This window comes from Microtus pennsylvanicus, chromosome 1 (genome assembly GCF_037038515.1).
Source record: "Microtus pennsylvanicus isolate mMicPen1 chromosome 1, mMicPen1.hap1, whole genome shotgun sequence".
In the NCBI taxonomy this organism is placed as follows: domain Eukaryota; kingdom Metazoa; phylum Chordata; class Mammalia; order Rodentia; family Cricetidae; genus Microtus; species Microtus pennsylvanicus.
This window is the reverse complement of record NC_134579.1, coordinates 140166202-140192400: the sequence shown is the minus strand read 5'-3', so window position 1 is coordinate 140192400 and position 26199 is coordinate 140166202. Positions and strand designations below refer to the sequence as shown.

General features: G+C 52.6%; 1 protein-coding gene across 1 annotated transcript; it reads right to left on the bottom strand.

Moving 5' to 3' along the window:
* Positions 1–9431: 9431 nt before the first annotated feature.
* On the bottom strand, positions 9432–15363 carry Irgc (immunity related GTPase cinema). Its single transcript, XM_075989345.1, has 2 exons — positions 15279–15363; positions 9432–10930 (listed from the first exon to the last, which is right to left on the bottom strand). Exon 2 carries the CDS (start codon positions 10870–10872, stop codon positions 9481–9483), a length of 1392 nt encoding a protein of 463 aa, XP_075845460.1. The 5' UTR covers positions 10873–10930; positions 15279–15363; the 3' UTR covers positions 9432–9480.
* Between the last annotated feature and the right edge of the window lie 10836 nt (positions 15364–26199).

Below are 26199 nucleotides of genomic sequence, written 5' to 3'. Positions count from 1 at the left end.
CTTGAGTACCTAGGAAATCAAGAAGGAAGGAAGTCCAAGGACAATGGAATATGCTCTTCCATATGATCTTAAGGAGCTTCCAAAGCCTTATGCCCTGCCCCCAACTGTGCAGATACCCTGCTGCTGCCCTTCCCTGTCCAAACTTGTCTCATGTCAGACAAGGTGCACATGTCTGTATTCCCAGCTCTGAAGAGACAACAGGGTCACAAATGCCAGGCCAGCCTTGGCTATATAAAGATTAGACCAAATCACAGATCCATGAACAGACCAACCTCTGCTCATCCAGGTTGTGAGAGGGCTTCCTCTGTCCGGGAGTTTGTCCCAGAATAGGGCAAGAGAAACTGGCCAACAACCAGGCCTCATCCCAGAGAGAGGGAGCCTGAGGTTCAGTCCTAAACACCAACTAGTCTGGGACAGCCAGAGCGGGCCAGGGAGCGCCCTGCAGCTGGGTCACAGCTCTGCAGGGTCAGCTCCGTGGCCAGCTCAGATCAGCTGGAGATGGATGGTGCAGAAGGTGCCAGTGTGCTCAGGGCAGTGACAGCAGAGGCATACATGAGGGGCTTTCATCAATCATGTCTTTTTTTTTTTTTTTTTTTTTTTGGTTTGTGGTGGGGCTGGCCGAGTTGCTCAACTTGTCTGATGGAGTCAGGCGATGACTTTAGACAGGCAAGCGTGTCCAGCTTCCTGAGCACTCCCTCTGCCCAGTGTGGCACTCAAGGTTGTAGAGTTACCTTTCTCTAAGAGGGGCGGTGAGATGAGCCAGCGTGGCCACCAGAAATATCACCCAGGCTTCTGCAACTTATTACTCTCAGCCAGTGGAAGGCAGATTTAGCCACAGCCAGCAGGGACTTGGTGTCCACTGAAGGAAGTGCCACCCACTTCTCTCCTGTCCCACTGGCGCTGCCTGGCTCACACTTACACTCTGACCGGAGCCAGGCGGTCTCTGTTCAGACCCAGCCCAGTGACCAAACCATGCTGGGGTCTGCTTTCCCGTCTATGAAGGTTTTTTGACCAGTGATCTGAGCTAAAAATGCAGGCTCCACAGAGCCCTGGCTTTCCTCAGCACGTGTGGCTGTCCCTCCGCCACTGCTGCAAGGAGAGCCACCTGTCGGGAAGCAGTATCTGTGAGCACCCCTTGACTGTGGGGTTTGGTACAATCACACGATGTGACCTTGAACAACCTCTGCCCACTCTGGACCACCACTGGAAGGTGGCAGTATTTCACACAGCCCACACCTGACAACACCATCTCAGATCCAAGAGGGTGCCAGACTTCCAGAGGCAGGGAAGTCTGCTTGGCTTAGATCAATTGCCCTGGAAGGCATTGTGGTATACTTCCAGTGCTTGGGAAGCTGAGGCAGAAGCATTGCTATGAGTTCTAGGTCAGTCTGAATTACAGTCAGGCCATATCTTAAAAAGCAGAGGGCAGGGAGGAACTGAGAGAATTAGTAAAGGTGTTCACTGACATATGACATGCTTCGATCCCCTGGAGCCCATGGTAGAAGGGGAGAACTGACTCTTTGGGCTTGTCCTTTGACCTCCAAATACACGCTATGGCACACACACACATTGATAAGTAAATGTTAAAAAAAAAAAAGGAAAAAAGTCAGTGCACCTGACTCTAGCAAGTGAAGTATGGCCCACACCTGGACAGCTGCTATTGGCAGGTGTCCTTGTAAGCATTGCGGCTCAGCTGGAAAGGGAGTCAGGAGCCAAGGTATACTGAGTGCTATAGTTTGGATGGAAAAGTTCTGGCAGTCAGGGTCCAGGAAATACTGAGTGTTACAGCTCAGGTAGAAGAGTGTTCTGGCAGTGGGGACAGGGGACACTGGGTGTTACAGCTCGGGTAGATTAGTGTTCTGGCATTCGAGGGCCAGGGAATAACAGGTCACAGTAAGCATAGCAGCTTACAGCCCTGCTTTAGGGAAAGGCTTCCCGATGTAACAGGTCTACTCTGGCAGGAGAGGGCTTTCCCAGCGAAGTTGTTGCAGTTCGGTTCTGGTGCCTGGAGTATAACAACTGCTCTCTGCTAGGGGAAGGATCCCCCAGGGAAAGTGTTACAGCCGCACTCCGCTGGCTCCATCTCAGCTCCAGCAAAAGAAGGTCTTCACCCAAGCCTCATTCAGGAGACTTACTGGAAGTGACTGCCTCTACCAGGGTAGAAGACAACAGCAGCAAATGGAACAGACACAGGGCTTATATAGGGCTTCTTGGGCAGAGTTTTTCTAGGGAGATTTTCAGGGTGTGAACTGGCCGGATTGGTTCAGATTGGTTGGTTTTATGCTTAGTTGATCATTGGCAGAGTTGGCTCTGGTTTCAGATCCAAACTATGTTTCTTTCACTGGCCTTTTTTAGCTTTTTGCCTCTAGTTTTGGGGCCAGGTCATATATCTTTCACTGACTCTAATTCTAGGGCCAAGGTTTGTTTCTTTAGCACTGGTTTCAGAGTCATGGTGCTCTCTTTGGTTCTGGGTTCAGGGCTGAAGTCTTTCTTTCACTGGCTCTGGTTTCAGGGCCAGAATGGGTTTCTTTGGCTGGCCTTTCTACCCTACAGTCCTGCCCTGATGACCCCTGCCACAGCCCTGGGTGCCAATAGCAATCTGAACTTGCCAGCCTAGGCGCTGCTTCTGCCCGAGCCCATGTTCTCAGCTGTCAGTACGTAGCCTTCAGCAGTGGCTGTGTGTCACCACTGTCATAGGTGGTTTAATATCAATGACAAATTAATCTTGCTGCCTTGGCTTCCATCTTGAGGTCTGTCCTAAGTTGTCTGAAGCCCAGATGTAACTCGTCACCTCGCCCTGCCCTGTGGTGACTTGAGATACATCCCACTTGTTAATCTCTGTGACCCAAGCCTAGCATGTGTCATAGCGGTTGACCACAGTAAAACAGCGTCAGCATCTCATAAAGAGCTTTCATTCCAAGCAAGTTTTACCCAATGCCCAGGGGATACTGCCAGTGGAACTTAAGAAAACCATAGCCCGACATGTGTCTGTCCCTTCCACTCCCTTCTCACTATTGCCTTTTCCAAATAGAAAGAAATCAAAAGACTGAGTTTGATGCCCAAACCTGTAATTCTAGCTGCTTGAGAACCTGAGGAAAGAAGATTGCAAGTTCAAGGCCTGCCTGGGCCACAGAGGGAACTTGAGCTAGTTAGTGAGTCCCTATCTCAGAATAGAAAATAAAAAAGACAACAGGAAATAAAGTTTATCTGTAGAATATTTACCTAGAATCCCGGCGAGGGGATGGGGTGTGGCTCAGTGGTGGAGCCTCTGCCTAGAATCTCCAGTGAGGGGCTGGGCGTGGCTCAGTGGTAGAGCCCCTACCTAGAATCCCCCAGTGAGGGCTGGACGTGGCTCAGGGGTGGAGCTCTTACCATTTGAGATGCACTATGTTTCCTTTCTCAAGAAAACAAATCATAAAAGCTAAAGTGACAGAGGCTTCGCCACTGTAGGCCTGAGAAAGAACAATATGGCTGACTAATTAATGTGTACTCACTGATAGTCCTGTCTCAGCAGCTGGGGAACGAGATTCTCCACCCACTTGTACTGGCTTTGAGAGGAGGACTAATGTGCTGGGGGTTGCCAGCTAGCACACGGGGTGTTAGGAATAGAACCTGAAGCCCTGCCTCAACCTCCACATGCTGGTATTCCCGGCGTGCACCACCGCATCCAGCCATCTCCGAGTGCAGGGAAGTGAGGCCCAGGAAGTTAAAAGTCATTTCATTAAGACCTTCAGCCTGCTTCAGAGGCAGGATGTGGACCAGCACTCGCGGGTCTCTTTTGGCATAAAGCCCCTCAATGGCTTCACTGCTGCATACTCAACTTGGCATGGCCAGTCGGCACAGGCCTGAGGGAAGAGACCTGATGGGGCTGGTGTGTGAGCAATGACCACCCTGGTCTCCTGCATTCCGAGTACCAGTGCCTGCTCAGGAATGACAGATCAGCAAATCCTGTCCTGTGTCCGGGTCTTGCTGTCCTGATGAATACGGTGGGCAGGGAGAGCCGGTGTAGACATTCTGTCATTGCGTGACCATGTACATCCCCAGCCATGACACTAAGGCAGGTGCTCCGTGTGTGTTCTTGTAGGTACTTCAGTGTGTGCAGGAGCAGGCACACGCAGCTCTGGTGTGTAGAGGTCAGTGTGTGCAGGAGCAGATGTGTGGAGGTCAGTGTTTGCAGGAGCAGGTGTGTAGAGAGGTCAGTGTGTGCAGGAGCAGGTGTGTAGAGAGGTCAGTGTGTGCAGGAGCAGGTGTGTAGAGAGGTCAGTGTGCAGGAGCAGGTGTGTAGAGGTCAGTGTGTGCAGGAGCAGGTGTGTAGAGGTCAGTGTGTGCAGGAGCAGGTGTGTAGAGAGGTCAGTGTGCAGGAGCAGGTGTGTAGAGGTCAGTGTGTGCAGGAGCAGGTGTGTAGAGGTCAGTGTGTGCAGGAGCAGGTGTGTAGAGGTCAGTGTGTGCAGGAGCAGGTGTGTAGAGAGGTCAGTGTGTGCAGGAATAGGTGTGTAGAGAGGTCAGTGTGTGCAGGAGCAGGTGTGTAGAGGTCAGTGTGTGCAGGAGCAGGTGTGTAGAGGTCAGTGTGTGCAAGAGCAGGCACACGCAGCTCTGGTGTGTAGAAAGGTCATTGTGTGCAGGAGCAGGTGTGTAGAAGTCAGTGTGTGCAGGAGCAGGCACACGCAGCTCTGGTGTGTAGAGGTCAGTGTGTACAGGAGCAGGGCAGGTGTGTAGAGGTCAGTGTGTGCAGGAGCAGGTGTGTAGAGGTCAGTGTGTGCAGGAGCAGGTGTGTAGAGGTCAGTGTGTGCAGGAGCAGGTGTGTAGAGGTCAGTGTGTGCAAGAGCAGGCACACGCAGCTCTGGTGTGTAGAAAGGTCATTGTGTGCAGGAGCAGGTGTGTAGAGGTCAGTGTGTGCAGGAGCAGGCACACACAGCGCTGGTGTGTAGAGAGGTCAGTGTGTGCAGGAGCAGGCACACACAACGCCGGTGTGTAGAGGTCAGAGGATACCCTCAGGGATGGTACCTTTCATCACCTGTTTGAGACAGGACTCTTCAATGGCTGGGAAGTTTGCCATGTAGTTCAGGCTAGCTGGCCCTCAAACTCCCAGAGAACCCCCCCACCCATCTGTCTCCCACCTCATCATAACTGGAATTACAGGTCCTCTCTGTTATTGTGACTTTGAGTCAGGCTGGCCTCCGGCTCACTATGTTGCCAAGGATGACCTTGAGCTTCTGATTGGCCTGCTGAGTACTGGGGTTATAGGCACACACCGCCATTCAGTTCGTGGGGTGGATGGATGGATGAACTCAGAGCTTTGTGTGTTCCAGGCAAGCGCTCTACCCACTGCTACTCCCTCCCTCAGCCTCAACTTCCTTTTTCAGTGTTAGACTTTCAGCCGATGTCTTTGCACCTAGTCAAGCCTTCTACAACTGGGCTACATGCCTGCCCACCCCTTGCAGGCTTTGCTCCGCCTTTCTCCAAGGAACTGGGCTGGAAGGAGGGGCCTGTTTTCTTGTTCAGTGTAGAGGATGTTCCCAGGAGCCTCAGCTGTGCTGTCTCAGAGAGACATGAACTATGGATGAGGTTTGGGCAGAGGAAGTGCCTGGAACAGCAGGCTGGGGAGCCGCGGAAAAGTTTGAGCAACAATGCATGCGCGCGCGCGCGCGCGCGCGCGCGCGCGCGCACACACACACACACACACACACTTCTGTGGCTCTGTGGGGAATGGGCCTGGGCCTGACCCAGCAGAGCAGAGCCAGAGCTGCAGGCACAGAACAAGGTCTGAACTCCAAGAAACTGAGGGGATGGAGTGGAGAAGGGAGACAGGAAGTGGGGGCCCATTGGCTGAGGGAGTAGAAGAGAGGTGATAAAGAGCCTACTGCATCCCTCTAGACCTTAAGACTTGTGGTGAGACTCCCCGGCTCCTGATTCCTAACCCTCCCATCGCAGCCCCACACGGAGCCAGGATTCCCTGAGTTTGGGATGTCAGCAATCCATAGGGTACAGGGTCATGGGCTAATTTAGAGCATAGATCTAGAAGGGACCTGCTGAAGGTCTGTGCTTCTTTAATATGTGTGAGCGCTTGCATGTATATCTGTGCATCACACACAGGGCTTGTGCCCACAGAGACCAGTAGAGGGCGCTGAATCCCCTGGAACTGAAGTTACAGGTGGTTGTGGGCCACCATGTGGGTGCTGGGAGTTGAACCAGGTCCTCTGCAAGAGCACCCAATGCTCTTAACCACTGAGTCATCTCTCCAGCCCTGAGCTGGAGCTTTTATTGTAGTGGGTGCTTTTGTTTGTTTTCTCTTGAGATTTTTTTTTTTGAGCCGTCGGGGCTGGCCTCAAAGGTTTCTTTCTAGTTCTAGGGGTTAAACACGGGGCCTCAAACATACAAGGCAAGTGCTTCTACCCCTTCCCCAGTACAGCCCCAGCTGAGCCTCTGTGTAGCTGAAGACAGCCCTGAACTCCTGATCCTGCTTCTGCCTCCCAACTGCTGCAATTTCAGGTATTCCCTACCACACACAGCCAGGTCTGGGCTTTTTCTACCCCTGCAGCCCCTTCGGTGCAGGTAGGGCCATGAGTACCCTAAGTAATTCTGATAGAGACAAAACAAGGGAGAGAGGCTTCCTGGGAAAGGGAGTTCTGGGTAAAGTTACTTGCATACAAGCCTGGTGCCCTGAGTTCAATCCCAAGAACCGACAAAGATGGGAGGAGAGAATTAATTCAAGTTGTCCTGTGACTTCCGTGCTTACACGCACACACGCACACACGCGCACACACACACACACACACACACACACACACACACACGAGGGGAGAGAAAGTCCTTTTACAAAGCAAAGAGAGTTCACCCCCCATAATCTTCCCAGGGAAAGGGAACCTTCAGTCTGGGGCTGTTTGCTAGGGCCAGGTCACCCCAGGCTAGAGCTATCCTCAGATCTGGGAATCCTCAAGAAGCAGATGGGTCCGACTTGGGTGAGCCCAGCTTCCTTGTCCCACATCCTCGTCTGCCACCTGCTTTGTGCAGTCTCCAGAACCTTCTTGGGAGCTTCATGAAGCTTGGAAGGTTTCACAGGGCATAACTGCCAAGCTGGATCTCAGCCCAGCCTCCTCTGCACAGAGCATGAAGCAGAGCCGGAGAACACTTCCTTTGCTGCCTCCCCTGCAGGCGGCTCTCCAAAAGGCGGCCAGGCTGTTTCTATTGCGAGCTTCCCAGCCCGCCCAGGACTCAGAGTCTCTTCCGGAACCACCGGTCATGGGTGCGTGGCTGAGCCCATCCGTTCGCCTGCCCCTGCCTCTCTGCCTCTCAGGAACCCCAAATTTGACTTCTCATCTCACTGCTGTGTTCACACCTCTGACTCCACAGCTCAGATATACCGTCTTTCAGTTATTTCCAGGCCATTCTAAGTTGGCCACACTGGGCAGCAAGCTGCAAATCGGCTTCCCCACAACCTGTAGGCCTCAGTGGTTCTTCTGCACTCCCAGCAACTCATTTATTTTTAATACAGGTTTACTGTGAATAACTCTGAATGCTCTAGAATGCACTCCATAGACCAGCCTGGCCTTGAACTCACAGAGATCCACTTGCCTCTGTCTTCTGAGTGTTGAGATTAAAGCTATGCACCACCACCCCCTGGCTTTCTCTTAGGTTGAACACTTGTGACCCTTAATAGGGAGTTCAGGCTTGAGTCCAAGCCAGAGTCCTGATCACTTCTGTGTACCACCCACCATTCATGGGACCACCACCAAGAACCACACACAGAGGAAGGCCCTCACAAGTGACTAGGAGAATAAGCCCAGTAGTCTCACCCCTTGTGGCATATGTATCAGTCACAACCATGTGTTATCGGATCCCCCCACCCAACACCAGACACACACTCCAGCCTTTCAGCCTAATCCTGGTAACCATGCTCATCCATGCTGCCGTGGCTTGGATCTTAAGCACCAAAAAGAGGCTGGGTCCTCAACGCAGCATTCAGAGGAGGGGAGCTGGGGTGCAGCTCATCTTCAGGAAGGATGCTCACCCAGCATCCAGGAAGCCTTGGCTCCATCCCCAGCACCCATTAACCAGATGTGTGGTATACACCTGTAATCCCATCACTCAGGAGGTGGAGGCAGGAGGATCGGAAGTGTGAGATTCTTCAAGATGTAGTTCAACGTCAAGGCAGGCTGTGTGAGGCCTTGTCTCTACAGAAAGCTTTTAGGACAGGATCGGGTCATAAGGGCCTGAAGGCATCAGTAGATTGCTCCGTTAATGGGTTCATAATATGACGTAGGGGTAGGAGTGTGTACGCCATGGTTAGTCTGTGTGTCACTGCTTGGGTACCATGAGGTAAGCAGCCTCACCTGTCTTGTATTCCCGGAGCCAAGAAATTCTAAGCACAGGCCTATAGCTATGATGTCAAGCATCATGGGCTGAAGCCTTGGAAACTGAGCCAAAAGGAAGCCTCTTAAATCTTCAAGTTGATTTGCTTAGGTATTTTGTGTAGATCCACTATCTCAGAGTCATGGAGATTTATAGGATTCTAGATGGGGATGTAGGTCAGCTGTAGAGCCCCTGCCTAGAATCCCCCAGTGAGGGGCTGGGGCGTGGCTCAGTGGTAGAGCCCCTACCTAGAATCCCCCATGGCTCAGTGACTAGAGGACATGTCTAGCATGAAGCTCTAGATATGGTCACTGGGGAGAACAATCGGCCTCCCACTCATAGACTTAAAAGGCTCAGTCTAGACTATTGAGGGGTCCATCTGCCTTTCTTCTCCTCACACGCCCCATGAGCATTGCACGGCCTCTCATTCTGCCAGTCTCCCGTGCCCCACACTGAGGGAAGCCCCCTCTTCCTTGCAACCCGTGCCCACCATTGTTCCCTGCTATCAGGGCAGGCCCAGGGTGCCCTGTATCGTTGGCCCCATCTCTGTGTCTATTCTCCCTCTCTCCAGAAGTCGCCTTCACCATGTGACTGTAGGGCTGTCAGAATGGGACAAGAATGAAAGTTTAGTACAAGGCGTGGGTGTGCAGCTCGGAGGTAGACAATGCTTGGAGCCGGGTCCCAGGTCCATGCCCAACACCAAATTATAGAGTACCTCAAGGTCCTCTCTCTCTCACACACACACACATACATCCAACCACACACACACACACACCACATGAAAGCACACAGCCTCCCAGGCATTTTACTACTCCCGCCTTGGCCTTGTGGGGAGCAGGGAGAGAGACCACTGAACAGTCCTGGCCACCCCTCCACCCCTCAAGCTCCCTGCCCTGGGGGGGTCAAGTGTGACCATATTCAGTATTTACCCCCTAGATCCAGGGCTATCTGTGTGCCTCCGTAACACCCACCCTGCTACCCGTCCCACCCACCTCCCGCCCAGCAACTGCGGCGCTCAGTTTGATCACAGTAGCCATGTTTGGTTGATGTTGGTTTTGTTTAAGGGCTTGGCTGGAGGGTGAGGTGGAGGAGGCGGACTGGGGCAGGGGTTGGGGGTGGGGGGCTGCACTTTCATTTGTCTTCTGACAAATCGCGCCTCTTCCAGCTTTCAAGAATGTACTTGAGCAGGAGACCGAGCTTCCTGCGAGCGGACAGCGGGGTGTCTTCGCTGGTTCCCTCCACAGTCACCCGCTTTTCCACACCGCAGTCACCAGACGCCTCCAAGCTCACCTCAGCCTGGGGCTCATCTTCCTCCAGGGCCTTGATGCGGACGCGTTGGGCGTCCTCCGCCATCTCATTGAGACAGCCCTGGAGCATGGTGTAGACCGTGCCGAAGCTGATGCCCCCAGCCACCAGTGTTCCGAACACAGGGATGCCCCGCTCGAAGGCACGGGCCACCCGCATGGCACCATCCGAGGACTGCGAGTACAGTCGCAGGACAGTTTCTGGTGAGACCTCATTGGCCAGAGGGGAGCGGATAACGGAGCGCAGGTCCCCTGCCTGCTTGCCCACCTGCTCGGCCAGTTTGGCCAACGAGTCGTCGTCTAGGCCGAAGCTGCGGTGGTAGCCACGCAAAGAGCGGATGAGCAGGGCGTCGTCGTAGGCCGCTGCCAGTCCAGGGACAGGCAGGGCCTGGATGACCCCGGACACCAGGGCTGTCTTAAGCACCTGCTCTTGTAGCATGTCCTTCTTCCTTTGCAGAGCCTCCAGCGAAATGTCAGGCAGGGAGAGCAGGCCAGCGTGGCGACGGTGGGCGGGCAGGTCATGCTCCCAGGTGGACATGAGCATCGGGAAGTCATAGCGGGTTGGCGACAGGTTAGACACCAGGAAGATGCGTGGGTCGTTTATGCCGGCTGCCCGCAGCCGCTCCGCGCAGTGATCCCGGATCTCCTGGAGGACAGTGGCCTCGCTGAAGCCCGAGGGCCGCTGACTGCGGGTGGCCGCCAGATCCTCGTCCACCTTGGTGCGCACAAAGTAGAACTTCTTCCCCTGGCGCAGGATCTCCGAGGCCAGGCGGGTCTCCACGGCGCCGCAGCGGCGGGGGGAGACGAGCAAGAAGAAGTCATAGCGACCAAAGTCCACCTGCTTCAGGTACTTGTCTGCTGAGCAGCCTGGAGAGCCGGCCCCCGGCAGGTCCCACAGGGTCACGTCGGGAAACTGTGGGTGCGGGTAAGGCGAAGGCTGCATGGTGGTCTCCACGACCCCTGTGAGAGCTGCACCAGGATCCTCGGCCCCCAGGCCACGCAGGGCATTGATGAGGGAGGACTTGCCGGCTCCCGACTCGCCCGTGACGCCCACCTCCAGCCGGGTACTCTCTGTGTTGGCCAGCAGCTCCCGGAGGCGAGAGGCGGCTTGAGGGATGTCGCCAGACTCAAAGGCGGTGCGCAGGGCCTCCAGCTCTTCTTTGGCCATGAGGATGGTGGTCTCGTCCTCAGGCACTCCGGGCAACTTGGAAGCTGCCATGGTTCAGAGCTGGACAGGAAGATGGGGGACAGTCACGGGACGTGTGACCCCTCAGCGTCTGCAGAGGAGAAGGGAGACGTTCATATGACAGAGAGGGAGGTGAAAGGACTCTCTTTAGAGTCTCTTTACCACCCGCTTTCTCTTCCTCAAGAACTGGGGTACTCTAGCTCTCACCTGCAATTCAGCACTGGCTGGGGGGTGGTGAGGCAGGAGGATCAGCATGAGTTCCGGGACAGCTTGGGCTACACAGTCTCAAAACAACAATGCCCGGATGTGATGACACTCGCTTCTAATTCTAATAGCGGGAGGCTGAGGCAGACAGAGCTACATGAGTTCAAGGCCAGCCTGATGTACACAGAGAGTTCCAGGCTGGCCAGGGTTTCATAGTGAAACTCTAGTAGTTCCTCACACCTGTGTTCCTGGTACTTGGGAACTGGAAGTAGAGGATCATTTGAAGGGCACCCTCAGCTATACAGGGAGGGTTCATGGCTAACCCTGTCTCAAAATAAGAATCCAGATCTACTTAACATGAGTTAAAGGATTTTGGGCCACTGGCTTGCGTGTGACCTGGGACAAACGGGCACCACGCTGGGCCTGTTTGTCGCTACGGTCAGTTGGCATAATAACCAAGCAGCCTACCGAGACACTGTCGGGTCTGTGAGTAACCTAGGAAGGACTCAACTTTGTGAGGGACGCTTTGTGCCCAGAGCGAGGCTGGGTGACCTGCTGAGACCAAAACCTTACAATATCTGAGTTGCGACGGTATCACTATATAGCTCAGGCTGGCCCAAAACTCACTGTGTAGCCCAGGCTGCCCTGTAGTCACAGCAGTTCTCCTGAGTGCTGGCATTACAGGTATGAGCTACGATGCCCAACTGACGCTTCCAAATATTTGCTGCTCGGTCTTACTGTGGCCAGGCCTCCCATCCTGGGCAGCAGGACCTGCCTGTGGCTCTGGCCAAGCTGGAGAGTCACTACTTTTCAACTGCTGTGGTCACCAGGAGCCAGAAAGAGGTGGCTCTTCCACATGCTGGCCCAGCACTGCCTTGCTTTCCTCATCTGTGAGATGTGGCTGTGACCATCCTCACCACAACGTCTCCCAAGAGTGGGAGACTCCCATAAACTATGACATTCATGAAACAATGGCAGACACACAGCAGGCGCTATTATCTGTGACCTACAACTTTCTTTTCTAAAGACAGGGTCTGGCTGGGTCTAGCCTCTAATCCAGAGCAGGGCTCTTATCTTAGCCTCCTGAGAAGGGATTGCAAGAAATGCCCCCATGCCTGGCTAGGCTTGTAACTTTGAGCCTCTGTCCTCCTGAGCCCTGCCTGTCTGCCTGCTCTGAGCCACCTTCAAAGACCTATGTTACCAAGTCACGCCAGTCAAAAGTGAAGGCTTTCTTCATTCAGCCCCCACCCAGGCCATGGTGGCCTTGCCAGGCCCACTCTCTTGTCTCCTCAGATCTCCTTGCTGATGGTCTCTCCATATCCCCTCCCTGTAGCCCTGCCGATACCCAGCTCTCCCTCTTCTCCTTTGTGAACCATGTGACCCAAATCCTCAAAAGTACAGCCACTCACCCAGGTGTGGTGGTACATGCCTGTAATCTTAGCACTTAGGAGGCTGAATTAGGGAAATTACCACAAGTTCAAGGCCACCCTGTGCTACATACTGAGGTCCTGTCTCAAACAAACAAGCAATCCCCCCCCCCCGGCCCAAAAAAAAAAACCCTCCAAATAAATAATGAAATCTCTTGCTTATAGAGAGACTCCCTTAGAATCAGGGCCCACTTCATCTGGCAAGGAGAGGGATCTAGGCTCAGATAACACAAGGGATATCTCCCTGCTCAGAGATGCAGTCAGAACTCTAGTCCAGGTCCATAGGCTCCTTTAGCCACCTCCCCCTCTGCCAACTCCCCCTTCCCCTTGGCCCTCCTGTACCCCCACTTCCTCCTCCACTGCCCTCTCCACTTTCTGACCCTCTTTCCCCAGCTTCAGCCTCCCTTTCCCAAGCCCCTTCCTTACCTACCTCACCTACCTCAGGCGTGATCTGGGACAGGTCCCAGCAGCCTGAGGCAGAACAGTCGTCAGTGATGATGGGGTTCGGATGGGAACTTTGGGAAGCTCGGGTTTCTGTGCACGGACCCAAAGGGCCCAGCTGGAAAGCCCGTCCCCTCAGGGACTCACCTGACCTGCAGGCTCTCCCTCTCCCCTCACACTCTCCCCGCTGGTGGCGTCTCCTCCCCAGCTAGCCCAAGATCACAACCTGTTGCTAGGGCCCATCATAACAGTGAGTGTCATTTCATTGGTCAGCTGGGCGCCGTGTAATAATGAGGCAGTGACATCAGAGGGCAGGGTCCCAAGGAGCAGAAACTCCAGCCCCAGGTGCCCCTAGAGCCGTCGTATGGGCTCACTTTTGGCCTTTCTAACAGATTTGTTCAGAGTCCCCTGTTGGCTGAGGATGGAGGGTGCATAGAGGGCTTGGCTAACACAGCGAAGCCCTGGGTTTCATCCTCAGCACCAATCACACCCAGCGTGGTGGCACTCAGTCACTAAACCAGCACTCAGTAGTTGGAGACAGAAAGATCAGAGGTCAAGGCCATCCATGGCCACGTAGCAAGTTCTGAGGCCAGCCTGGGTCTCAGGAAACCCTATCACAAACAAACAAACAAATATAAACATACAAAGAAGCCACCCCAAATCAATAAGAGAAGCTCTCTGTGTTCTCCATCACCCCCAGGACAAAGTCCTACATGAATAACTTGGACATCTGAGGCTCTGGCCTCGCTCACCACCCTGCAATCGAGGGAACACTTCAGCAGGCTGCTGGCCAGCCTGTCATAGTCACTCTCTCTATGTAGCTCTCAGGTGTCCCACACGCTCTGGGGTATGAGGGCCAGGGTGGGGGTGGGGGTTAGCTTGGCTAGCACCAGCTGGGACAGGAGAAAACGGGCAATGGGACGGAAGGGGTTTCCGTAGTGGTTCATGCCTGTGATCCCAGCTCTGGGGCACTAGATTCCACGTTCAAGGACAGCCTCCTCTATATAGTGAACTGGAGGCCAATCTCACAAGCCCAAGGACCCGAGTTCAATCCTCAGAATCCATGTACAAAATGCTGGGTGTGGTGGTGGGCACTGGTGACCCTAGCACTGGAGACACGGAGACAGAAAATCGCTGGGGTTCCCTGGCCAGCAAGTCTCAATTAGTGTCCCACAGACCCACGAGTGGTCTTTGTCTCAAAGGAGGCAAGTGGATGGTACCCGAGGTTGTGCTCTGGGTTACACATGCACCATAAACCAAGCCTGACACCTGGTACTAGCTGTACTACCTGCAGACCATAGCCGCTCTGAATGGAGGACACCAGACAGGGCACTGAGCCCCGCTTCCCTCCTCCCTTCTCTACCTACCCGCCCCTCTGCCACCTGTCAGTCTTTGCTCAGGGCCCTGTGTCTATCACGCCTTGCTTCTTTCTGTCCCCTCTGCTTCCTCGTTACCCTGTGAAGCCGCATCCAGGCTACGAAGAGGGAAATGAAAGTAAACATGAGTTGTTGGTGGTAGCCCATGCTTGTGACTCCAGCACTTCAGAGATGGGAGCAGGAGGATTGGGCGTTCAAAGGCATCCTCAGCTACTTAGCTGAGTTTGAGGCCAGTCTGGGTCCTGTAAGTGCTAAGAGCAAGTGGAGAGCCCTGAACCAGCAGATGGGCTGAGGCAAGGCCCACTTCGGTGGGAGGGGCCTGAGGGGAGTAGGGCGCCAGGAAAGGAAAGGTCAAGGTGAAACGGAACAGACAAGACGCCAGGCACAGAGTGAACAGTCTCAGAACTAGAGGTCTGTGAATCAAGGGGAGATGCGAAAGCTAAGGATAGCCACGTGTCCAAAGCCAGCCTCGGCTACAGGGCAAGTTCACGGTCAGGCAGGGCAAACATGAGGTCCTACTTCAGATGAAAAAAAATCAATAATTAATTAAAACGAAAATTAAAGAGAGGGGCGGGATATAGCGCAGTGGTAGGGTGCTTGCCCAACATGCGCAAACCCCTAGGTTCAGTTCTCGATACCAAAAAAATAGGTGGGGCCAAGATGCCCACAGGTGAAGGTGGAGGCACCCAGTGCAGGGAACCTCAGGATTCCAGCCGCTCTCAGGACCCTATTGTCAAGCTGCAGCTCCTCTCCCCTCCAGCCAGGGAACGCCTGTCTGCCTGTCCTCCTCCTAACCTCTCCTCAGCCAGGCTCCAAGGGCTTTCCTTCCCCCATGCAGTTTCTAGGATGTGCCTCAGGCTTCTGCAACTCAAAGATTTGTTCTGGCCATCTGAGGAGCCTGCAGGGGTGAGGACAGAGGTCCCAGAAGGGACACATTGGCTGGAGCTAGGACAGGAGTGACTGCTGCCCACGGTGTCCAACGTTTCCAAACCTCGGGCAGCAGCTGCGGGCTCCGTGGGATCCTGCTGACTGGCAAACTGCAGAGACGAAGTCAAAAATAGTCTCAGACGTTCCCCGACACTGAGCAGACTGTGGCACGTCCCCAAGACTCCTTCCTCAAACTCACAGACACGTGTGAGGCCCATGAGGGGAAGGGGGGAACTCTAGAAGACCAGCAAACACAGAACAGTCAAACAGATCCGCAGGCACAGCAAGCCATGGGGCTGGAGAGATGGCTCTGCGGTCAAGAACACTGATGACTCTTGCAGAAGACTCCCCTTCAGTTCCCAGCATACTCATGGCAACTTGCTAACGTTTGTATCTCCAGTTCCCGTGGATCTGACACCCACTTCTGACGCCACAAACATCACATAAACACATGGAGCACATACATGGATGCAGGCAAAATACCCACATAAGTTTTTAAAAAATCTTATAAAAATAAATTTTTAAAAGGTAAAAAGTTGGGGACTTATCTCAGTGATAGGCGCTGACTTAGCAAGTGTGAGGGTTTGAAATCTAGCACTAGAAAACACATATGCACACACCACACATAACACACATGCACACATGCACACACCACACATACATGTAAAGAAGAAAAGGGATGGTCAAGATGGCTTAGTGGCACTGGACATGGTTGGCACCTGCCTTTAATCCCAGCACTTGGTGGAGGCAGGTGGATATCTGTGAGTTCAAGGCCACCTTGGTCTATATATTTAGTGAGTTCTAAGACGGCCAGGACTACGTAGAGAGACCCTGTCTGGGGAAAAGAAAAATAAAAGGGCTGGGCGGTGGTGGCACATGCATTTAATCCCAGCACTCGGGAGGCAGAGGCAGGCGGATCTCTGTGAGTTCGAGGCCAGCCTGGTCTACAACAGCTAGTTCCAGGACAGGCTCCAAAGCCACAGAGAAACCCTGTCTCGAAAAACCAAAAAACTGGATAAAGGTGTTTGCTGACATGGCAGATAACCTGGATTTGACCACAAGGTAGACAGAGAAAACCGATTCCCACAACCTATCCTCCGACTTCCACATGTACACCTTGGCAACAAACACAGGCTCCCACATAGGAACACATGCACACTCACACGTGAGCAAACAAGGTCAACCTGACACTCCCACCTATCATCCAAGTGTTTGGGAGGTGGAGGAAGAGGATCCCTGGGGCTACTGGCCGGCCACTCTAGCCCACGGGTTGAACTCAGGTAGCCACGCCCATCTCATCCATGGGTGTTGAGATTTGAACTCAGGTCCTCACACTTGCATAGCAAGGACTCTTACGTAGTCATGTCCCCAGCCCACATTTACACTGTTTCTAATTTAATATTCTAAGAGTTCAGGACTAGAGCACATGATTGGCAGGAGGCCTTGGGTTCCATTCTTGGCACCAGAGAGAAGGAAGAGAGAGGGGAAGAGAGGTGGGGGGAGGAGGAGAAGGAACTGGGTCCAGAGGAGGTGATTGAGGCAGATGAGAGTGTCACAGTTACTCACTCCTTTCCTTCCACACATAATCAAACCTAAGACGCCTGTGGTTGTCAGACATGTCCTTTTCTGATCCCGCTGACAAAGGAAAAAATAATGCTGCCAATAAAACCACAACATGACATTTCCTTATCACTTCAAATATTTATTCCAAGACAGCTGAAAGAGCTCTCGGGAGCTTATTTAGAAAACACAGATCTTATCACGCAGCAGTCCTGTGTACAGAGAGTAGATTGGTGCTCGCCGGCCATGCAAGCGCTCGGGAGGCAGAGATGGGAGGATTGAGTTTTAATAGAATGCCAACCTGGGCTACCCAGTGAGCCCTGTATCAAAAAATAATAGCATCTGGCTGGGCAGTGGTGGCACACGCCTTTAATCCCAGCACTCGGGAGGCAGAGACAAGGGGATCTCTGCCAGCCTCATCTGCAGAGCAAGTTCCAGGACAGCCAGGGCTACACAGACCCCTTCTGAAAACAAAGCAGAGGAACAATGAGCGGGTGGGATAGCTCAGTAGCTGAAGGCATTTGCCAAGCATGCATGGAGACCTGAGTTGCATCCCTGGGAGAGAACCCACACTCCCCGGTGTCCTTTCAACCTCCACAGGCACACACATACATCACTGTGCAATGCATAATCATCATCATCATCATAATACTTTAAAATAGCGCCTGTAATCACGGCACTTGAGAAATGAAGGGAGGCAGACACTCAAGACCATATAGTGAGTAGAGGCCAGCCTGGGATGTAAGAGACCCTGTTAACACAGACACACACACACACTTACGTATAATAAAACAAGCCAACAACAACAAATCCTAAAACACTTCCTTAAGCACATCTGTACAACATGCGTCATTGTCGCTTGTCCCCAGCGACCCAACCTTGCACGCTCTACCCTTCCCGGGTGTTCACTGTATAGAACATCTTTTTATTCTTTGGTTTCTTTGGAGCCCCCACATCCTCCTCCTTCTGGCATCTTCTGGGGGTTGGAATTACAGGTATGCTCGCGCGTGTGTGTGCACACGCACGTGTATGCGTACATGAGTGCGTGTGTGCGTGTGTGTGTGTGTACATGGAATTAGCCTTCAGGGTTTCTCTCATTCAAACATTCAAACATTGGCTGCCATATAGGAGCCGGGGATACAGTAGTGAATAAAACTCTATATCTCAGGCTGTCCCGAAACTCACTATGTAGCGCAAGTTAGCTCTTGTTTTTGTGGAGCTTACATTTTTGAAAGATATAGATAACAAAAACAGTGACGCTGAGGCCAAGGGGTGAGAAAAAGGAAGAGAAGGAAATCACAGGGACATGGATGTGGTGGACCGCCACACGTGACTCCCTTCCTCCTGGGCAAGTGCCACGTTTCTCAGGAGATATGGAGGGTCCTTTATATGAAATTGGGACTTCAGTTCTAGCTTGTGAGTGGTGCTGACTCCATATTTTATTTCCTTCTTGGCATCCTGACCTGCCTTTGTGGACAAATGTCGGGCAGGGACAGCAGCTACTGCATAACCCAAAGCTGGCTAGCACACTCCAGCCACTAGGGGGCACCAGATGAACGCAGCCTCTGTGCAATGCCGGAGGAGGCTAAAAGAGGGCATCATAGCCTCTGTGGGTGCTGGAAATCAAATGTGTGTCCTCTGGAAAGCAGCAAGCACTCTTAACCACTGAGCCATCTCTCCAACCCTCCTCTGTACACTTCAGGACTTCTTTGTCTCCCTCCCTCTTTGCCTCCCTGTCTCTTTCTTCTTCTCTCCCTCCTCCTGATCCTCCTGCCTCCAGCTCCCAGAATGACAGGTGCTCTCAACCACACCCAGCTAGAATTTTCTTTCAATGCACAGGAGAGGTATGTCATCCCAGTGTCTAAGATTTATTGGAAATTATTTGTGACTTGCAGAAACGGAACAGACATTAGTCCGTGCCCTGTCAACAGGATGTTGACTCCTGTCTCTCCTCGTCAGAGGAAGATGAGAGGAAGTTGCATGAATCCTCACCAAAGGTAGGCGGGAAGAGGAAGCCCTGTGAACCTCCCTCCCTCAATAAGGAGATGACAGAGTGAGAATCAAGACATCCATGCATGATCATGAGGCTCACATCACACAACTGAGGACCGGGGAGGAACTGAAGAGTTGGAAGGTTCCCATGAGGTGCTAATAGCTGAGAAAAAGGAAGATGGTGAACCAGTCAGTTGTGGTGGTGTACACTAATCTCAGCACTGAGGAAGCCTGTGGTTTAGAACTGGTTCCTGCTGGTCTATCCCCTGTGTCCCATGCTAAGAGAATCTGCTAAAAAACAAGTGGGGACTTCCCGAAAGATTAGAGAAGGGATTCTTTCTGTATCATCTGTCTCTCTGTCTGTCTGTCTCTCTGTCTGTCTGTCTCTCTGTCTGTCTCTCTGTCTGTCTGTCTGTCTCTATTATCTATCTATCTATCTATCTATCTATTGATCATCTATCTATTATATCTCCATCTGTCCATCCATCCATCCATCCATCCATCTAGCTAGCTTTTGGTTTTTGTTTGTTTTGCTTTGTTTTGTATTCAAGACAGAGTTTCTCTGTGTTGCCCTGGCTGTTCTGGCTGCTCCGTAGAACAGGCTGGCCTTGAACTCAGAGATCTGCCTGCTGCCTCCCTAGTGCTGGGATTAAGGCATGCGCCACCATTGCCTGGCTATGTCCTTAAACCTGAAAACTACAAGAAAAGACCAGTACCACAATTATCAAATTATCCAATAAAGCAAGCTTTATTTTATAGGTGCACCCAGGACTGGTTGCTTTGCAGTGTCCTCTGGCCTTTTGAGGTCCCTTATGGGGTGAGGTAAAAGGTTAACAGCTGTAAGTATGTTTACAGGGGCGTGAGAACTGGCTGTTAGAGTTTGTTAAAACATACAATGAAAGAAGAAGGCGAAGATATGCCTCATGTAAATGAGGTCACGTGTTTTGCAGGTTACAACAGATTTAAGAAACAGAGACTTATTCTTAAATAGACGTCTATACTTTCTTTTTTTGTAAGGTATGAGGGCCTAACACAATGGACTCTGTAACTTGCAAGGTATGTTGCTCCTGCTTTGACCTCCCACTATGTATCTATATCTGTCTGTCGATCTGTCTGTGTTTGGAAGTTAGAAGACTTAACTCCAGGACTCTTTCCTTTCACATTGTAGGTTTCAGGAAATAAAATCAGGTCATCTGGTTTGGCAGCAGGAGCCATGGGTTATATGGGACCATCTCACCAGTCCAGCCCCCCCCCCCACGTTTGTGCGTGCGAGAGGTTGAGAGAGGCCCAGTCTTTGTGTGTGTGTGTGTGTGTGTGTGTGTGTGTGTGTGTGTGTGCACATGTGTGCGGGAGGTTGAGAGAGGGCTGGAGAAAATGACTCAGCAGTTACGAGCCCTGGTTGCTCTTCCAGAGGACCAGAATACAATTCCCAGCACCCACACAGCATACAACAGCCCTCTGTAACTCCAGTTCCCGGAGACCCACGGCCCCCTTCTGGCCTCCAGGGGCACTGCACACACATGGTGAACAGATAGACAAGACGGCCATACACATAAAATGAAGATAGGTTTAACATTTGATGTGTGTATGTGTGGGTGAGTGCAAGCACACTCAGGTCACGGTTCCTGTGTGGAGGACCACCACTTTCAGGAGTGGGCTCTCACCTTCCACCTTATTGAGCAGGGTCTGTCTGTTTCTGCGGCAGAGCTTCATGCTCCAAGCTAGCTGGTCCACAAGCTTCAAGAAGGTTCTCCCACCCCCATCTCACCATAGAAGTCCTGGGGCTATGCGGGTCTCAGGAATTGAACTCTGATCCTTGGGCTTTACCCACTGATGTTCTGAGAATGGACCTAGATGATGCTAAGTCAAGAAGGATAACTCTACCACCTTACCAGGTACTGGCTGGCTCAAGTCTAGCCAAGGAGGCTCAAGGGGAAATCTGCACAACTGTGGGGGCTTATGGGAAGGCAAGAATGAAGGTTCTTTCTTCCAGGATATGGTGGCACCAGAGCCCAGTTTGGAGGGTGTAGCCCTCATGAGGCAATGTCAACATGCTGAGGGCAGCAGAGCAGGGAGAAGGGTTCCCTATGGCTCCTTCCAATTATGGGATCAATGGGACACCACATCTCTGTCCTCTCATTATGTAATATTACCTGTCCTGTTCAGCCTACCTCAGGGCCTTTGAGTGCATAGTTCCCTCTGCCTGGGAACATCCCACTCTGAGCTGATGGTGGTGGAGCACACCTTTAATCCCAGCACTGGGGTGGGGGGGCAGAGACAGGTGGATTTCTATGAGTTAGAGGCCAGCCAGGGTTACATAGTAAGTCCCTGTCTCAAAGAAACAAATAAAAAAAAACCAAACCCCTATAAACCTATCTATCTTTGGCAACAGCTCCGTTCCTCTTGATCGCACTGCTTCTCCCTAACACCCTTCCCCCGGCATATTGTCTGTGCTTTCCTTTGTCCTCGGTCTCCCCCACTATCCCACAGTCTCCCCATGCTTGCTAACTTCACTGGATCTGAGATCAGCTAAGAGGTGGCAGCCTCTGGGGAACAGTGATGGATTTGCTTGATTAAATTAGCTGATGTGGGGAAACCCATCTTGGATGTGGGAGGCGCAGGCTTCCCACGGCTCAGATATAAGGGGGTCCAAAGGAAAAAGGCAGCTGTTGGCATCATGAAGTCAGGAAAGAGGGCTTAGCTTTCCAGAAGGAAGCCGTAGTCTCAGAGAGGAAGTCAGCCTGGTGACCCCTCTGTCCCCAGGTGCTACTGGATCTCAGCAGTTCTCCATAGAGACAGGAAGGGATGAGGAGCCTTCCTGCAAAGGAGGACCGGGGAGACTCTATAGAACAACACAAGCATGACCGGGACCACACTTGAATGGCGCTGTGCCTAGCCTGGGCGGTGAATGGATTCTGTAGTGTGTCTGGCAGGCCAGCGGATAGCCTGGGAGCTCTGGAGCCTCTGGGTCACCTCCAGGTCCCTGTGCAGGGTGCAGAAGCCACAACCACGCAGAGAGGCGTTCTGGCAGCCTGAGGAGATGGTAAAGAAGGGAATTAGGGCCATACCAGGTAGAGATTCACACCAGCATGTGTGCATACCTTGCACACACACAAGGCCCTCTCACAGACTCACTTTGCACACCTGTATACACACAAACAGCACCCTTGTCCTTGGTGAGAACTCACTGACCGAGGGGCTACTCTCAGCTTGCTCCTTCACTGTGATTTTCTCCCTTACCTGCTTTCCCTTAGTTCAATACTGACAAAAACCGATGGCCACCCCTCCTCCCCGGCCCAGACTGCTGTTTCACACCTCGGCTTTTACAGCTCCATCTTCCTCCTGTGCTTCCTTGGAGCTGTGGATGAGCTCATGACGTGATGGCCTGGATTGATGCCTCAAAACAAGCCACGAGTTTGTAGCGGATTGGATGGATGACATGAAAACGAAATGTTTTTATTTGTCTAATGCAGAAACCCTGAGATGAGGCCAGGTGTGGTGGTGCAGGCCTTTCATCCCAGCGCTCAGGAGGCAGAAGCCTGTGGTTCTCTGTGAGTCGGAGGCCTGCATAGTGAGACCCTGCCCCAAAACACAACCAAAACAACCTCAAGGAGTCAGGTTGTAATCAAGAAGTAGAGAACCTACCCAGAATCCCCCAGTGAGGGGCTGGGGCATGGCTCAGTGGTAGAGCACCTGCCTAGAATCCCCCAGTGAGGGGCTGGGGTGTGGCTCAGTGGTAGAGCCCCTGCCTAGAATCCCCCAGTGAGGGGCTGGGGGCATGGTTCGGTGGTAGAGCCCCTGCCTAGAATTCCCCAGTGAGGGGCTGGGGTGTGGCTCAGTGGTAGAGCCCCTTGCCTAGAATCTCCCAGTGAGGGCTGGGGTGTAGCTCAGTGATAGAGCCCCTGCCTAGAATCCCCCAGTGAGGGGCTGGGGTGTGGCTCAGTGGTAGAGCCCCTGCCTAGAATCCCCCAGTGAGGAGCTGGGGTGTGGCTTAGTGGTAGAGCCCCTGCCTAGAATCCCCCAGTGAGGAGCTGGGGTGTGGCTTAGTGGTAGAGCCCCTGCCTAGAATCCCCCAGTGAGGGGCTGGGGTGTGGCTCAGTGGTAGAGCCCCTGCCTAGAATCCCCCAGTGAGGAGCTGGGGTGTGGCTTAGTGATAGAGCCCCTGCCTAGAATCCCCCAGTGAGGGGCTGGGGTGTGGCTCAGTGGTAGAGCCCCTGCCTAGAATCCCCCAGTGAGGAGCTGGGGTGTGGCTTAGTGGTAGAGCACCTGCCTAGAATCCCCCAGTGAGGAGCTGGGGTGTGGCTCAGTGGTAGAGTGATTCTCTAGCATTCGTAAGTCCCTTGGTTCTAACCCCAGGATGGAAAATAAGGAATCTCACACAACTGTAGATTATACAAATCCTTATCACATAACGTGTACGTACATTTATAGAAACACACTCACATATATATAGAAATACAAATGAGCTCAGGCTAACCCCTAATTCACAGTCCTCCTGCTTCCACCTCCCGAAGTTAGTAGGTGTGCAACACCGTGCGTGGAACATGCACAGGAATACATTCGGACACTTCTGAGCAGGGCCGTCTTCCTGCTTCCCATCAGTGTCAGAGTAGGATCCCTGCGGTTCCATCATAGCTCCTGCTGTGTTCCAGAGCGAGGCCACTCAGGGTGGACACGGGGAACCACAGGCGCTTTCCAAGCACTGGGGATGTCGCTAGTTAGTCTGCATCAGCACGCATCGTGTAAAATCAACAGCAGACTCGCAAGAGAATTTCAAATGCAGCTCATACTTTTTCCTCCTCCTTCTTTTGTATTTTATCTTACTTTGTCTTGTTTTTGCCCTTTTTCCATTTTTAAATTAAGAATGTTTTTTAATACAATCTTTTCTCATTTTAAATAGCTATCCCCTTTCCCACTGCCTCCCCTCCACCCACTCCAACCTTTCCCCGATCCCACCCCACCCCCTAACCATTTCTCAGAAAAGGTAGACTTCCCATGCAGAGTCAACAAAGTCTGACACTTCCCTTCAAGGAAAGACCAAGGCCCTCCCTCCTATATCTAGGCTGAGCAAGGTATCCCTACAAAGATAATGTGCTTCCCTAGACACCAATTCAAGCACTAGGGATAAATCCTGGTCCCACTACAAGTGGCTCACAGACTGCCCAAGCCTCACAACTGACCCCTTGTGGGCCTTGTTTGGTCCTATGCAGGTTACCCTGCTATCAGTCCAGAGTCAGTGAACTCTCACTAGCTCAGGTCAGCTGTTTCTGTGGGTATCACCAACATGGTCTTGACCCCTTTGTTCATATTATAACTCCTCCCTCTCTTGGGCTGGTCTCCAGTAGCTCTCTGCCTAGAATCCCCCAGTGAGGGGCTTGGGGCGTGGCTTAGTGGTAGATCCTCTGCCTAGAATCCACTAGTGAGGACCTAGGGGTGTGGCTCAGTGGTAGAGCCTCTGCCTAGAATCCCCTAGTGAGGAGCTAGGGGTGTGGATCAATGATAGAGCCCCTGCCTAGAATCCCCCAGTTAGGGGCTGGGGGTGTGGCTCAGTGGTAGAATCCCTGCCTAGAATCCCTCAGTAAGGGGCTGGGGTGTGCCTTAGTGGTAGAGCCCCTGCCTAGAATCCCCCAGTGAGGGGCTGGGGTGTGGCTCAGTGGTAGAGCCCCTGCCTAGAATCCCCCAGTGAGGGGCTGGGGGTGTGGCTCAGTGGTAGAGCCCCTGCCTAGAATCCCCCAGTGAGGGGCTGGGGGTGTGTAACTGGGTGGTAGCACGTTCCCTAACATGTGCATGTCTCATGGTGCCCACCAGTCATTGCATCTTACAAGTTAGAATTTGTTATCAAGGCTGCCCAGTGCTCAAGCAGGAACTGGAGCAGAGGTCATGGAGGAACACTGCTCATTGGCTTGCTCCTCAGACTTTACTCAGCTCCTTCTCTTATACATCCCAGGTGGCACCTGGCTAGGGATGGCACCACCCACAGTGAGCTGAACCTTTCCACATCAATAGCAATCAAGAAAATGTCCATAGGCCAGTCTGGTGGAGGCTACCCCTCAACTGAAATCCCCTCTTCCAAGGGAGCTCTAGTTCATGTAAGTAGGCAAAACCCAATCAGTATACAGAAGCACCAAGTCTACACAGGCTACTGAGAGGAATCCCCGAGACCCTTAAACACTCGCAGCTGCACGTCAGTTCAGCCAAGCACCCCCACATCTTGCTGAAAACACAGCCACAGCCAGCTAGAGAACCACACAAAGCCAGAAATCAGTAAGCACCTAAGTCTAGCTGTTCAGACGTGTGGATACCTACTCACATGGGCCCTCACCCTCCCTGAGACAGTTCTACATCACCACAGGGGTGTGATGGGCAGCATGAGAAACAGCCCCGCACAGTCTGCCTTGCAAACATCAGTACTGCGGAAATAAACAAACAAAAGCACTTTTCAAGAGTCTGAGGAGATGAGGGCTCAGTGGTTCTTGCAGCTATGGCAGAAGACCTGAGTTCAGTTCCCAGCATCCATGTAGGTCAGTCAGCTTACAACCACCTGTAACTGCAGTTCCAGGAATCCATTCCAGGAACGCCCTCTTCTGTCCTCTTCTGGCACTGCATACATGTGCACATACACACATGCACAAACGTAAATAAAAGTAAAATGCACCTTTTTGAAAAGAACATTGTGTGCTTGATGGAATATACCAAGGTGCCTGAAAACTTGCACACACATGCATGTACACACACACACACACACCCCACACAGGCACACTGTGATGGACATGTACGTTAGTTGTCTCTGTCTGGTTCCTCAGATGCATGGCCAAGGCCACCATGTTTTACCTGCTCAGACCTCCCCCGCTGTAGCCCTCTTCCTACCAGAAGGATAGAAGTTACTGTCCTCAGACAGAGGGCACTTCGTGTGCGTGAACACCGTGACAGGTATGTGGCCTAAGGCTCAGGGGGACCTCTCCTTGTCCTCCCATGCTTGAGGCCTCAGCTTTAAGTGGTCACCTAGGCAGAGGCTTCTGCAGTCGGAAGTGTAGACTGCAAAGCCAGCACTGTGTTCGTCTGACTTATTGATGAATAATCACCAGCTCAAAGCTTAGAGCACACAGGACAGAGAGTGTGGTTTCACTTACTTGAGACATCTAGGGCAGTCAGCAAAGCATGGAAACAGAAAGTAGATGGATGGATATCCAGGCTGGAGGAAAGCGGGAGGGACATAGAAGGACGTTAAACTGGGGGAGCTAGTAATTCTCCCCTCCATCAACTAGAGATGGAACCCAGGGTTTTAAGTATGTTTCCTAAGAGATCTACCACTGAGCCACATCCCAACGCCTCACTGGGGGATTCTAGGCAGGGTCTCTACCACAGAGCCACACCCCAGCCCCTCACTGGGGGGGATTCTAGGCAGGGTCTCTACCACAGAGCCACACCCCAGC

Coding starts and splice junctions, on each gene's coding strand:
- Irgc (XM_075989345.1), bottom strand. CDS start 10,872: ATGGCAGCTTCCAAGTTGCCCGGAGTGCCTGAGGACGAGACCACCATC.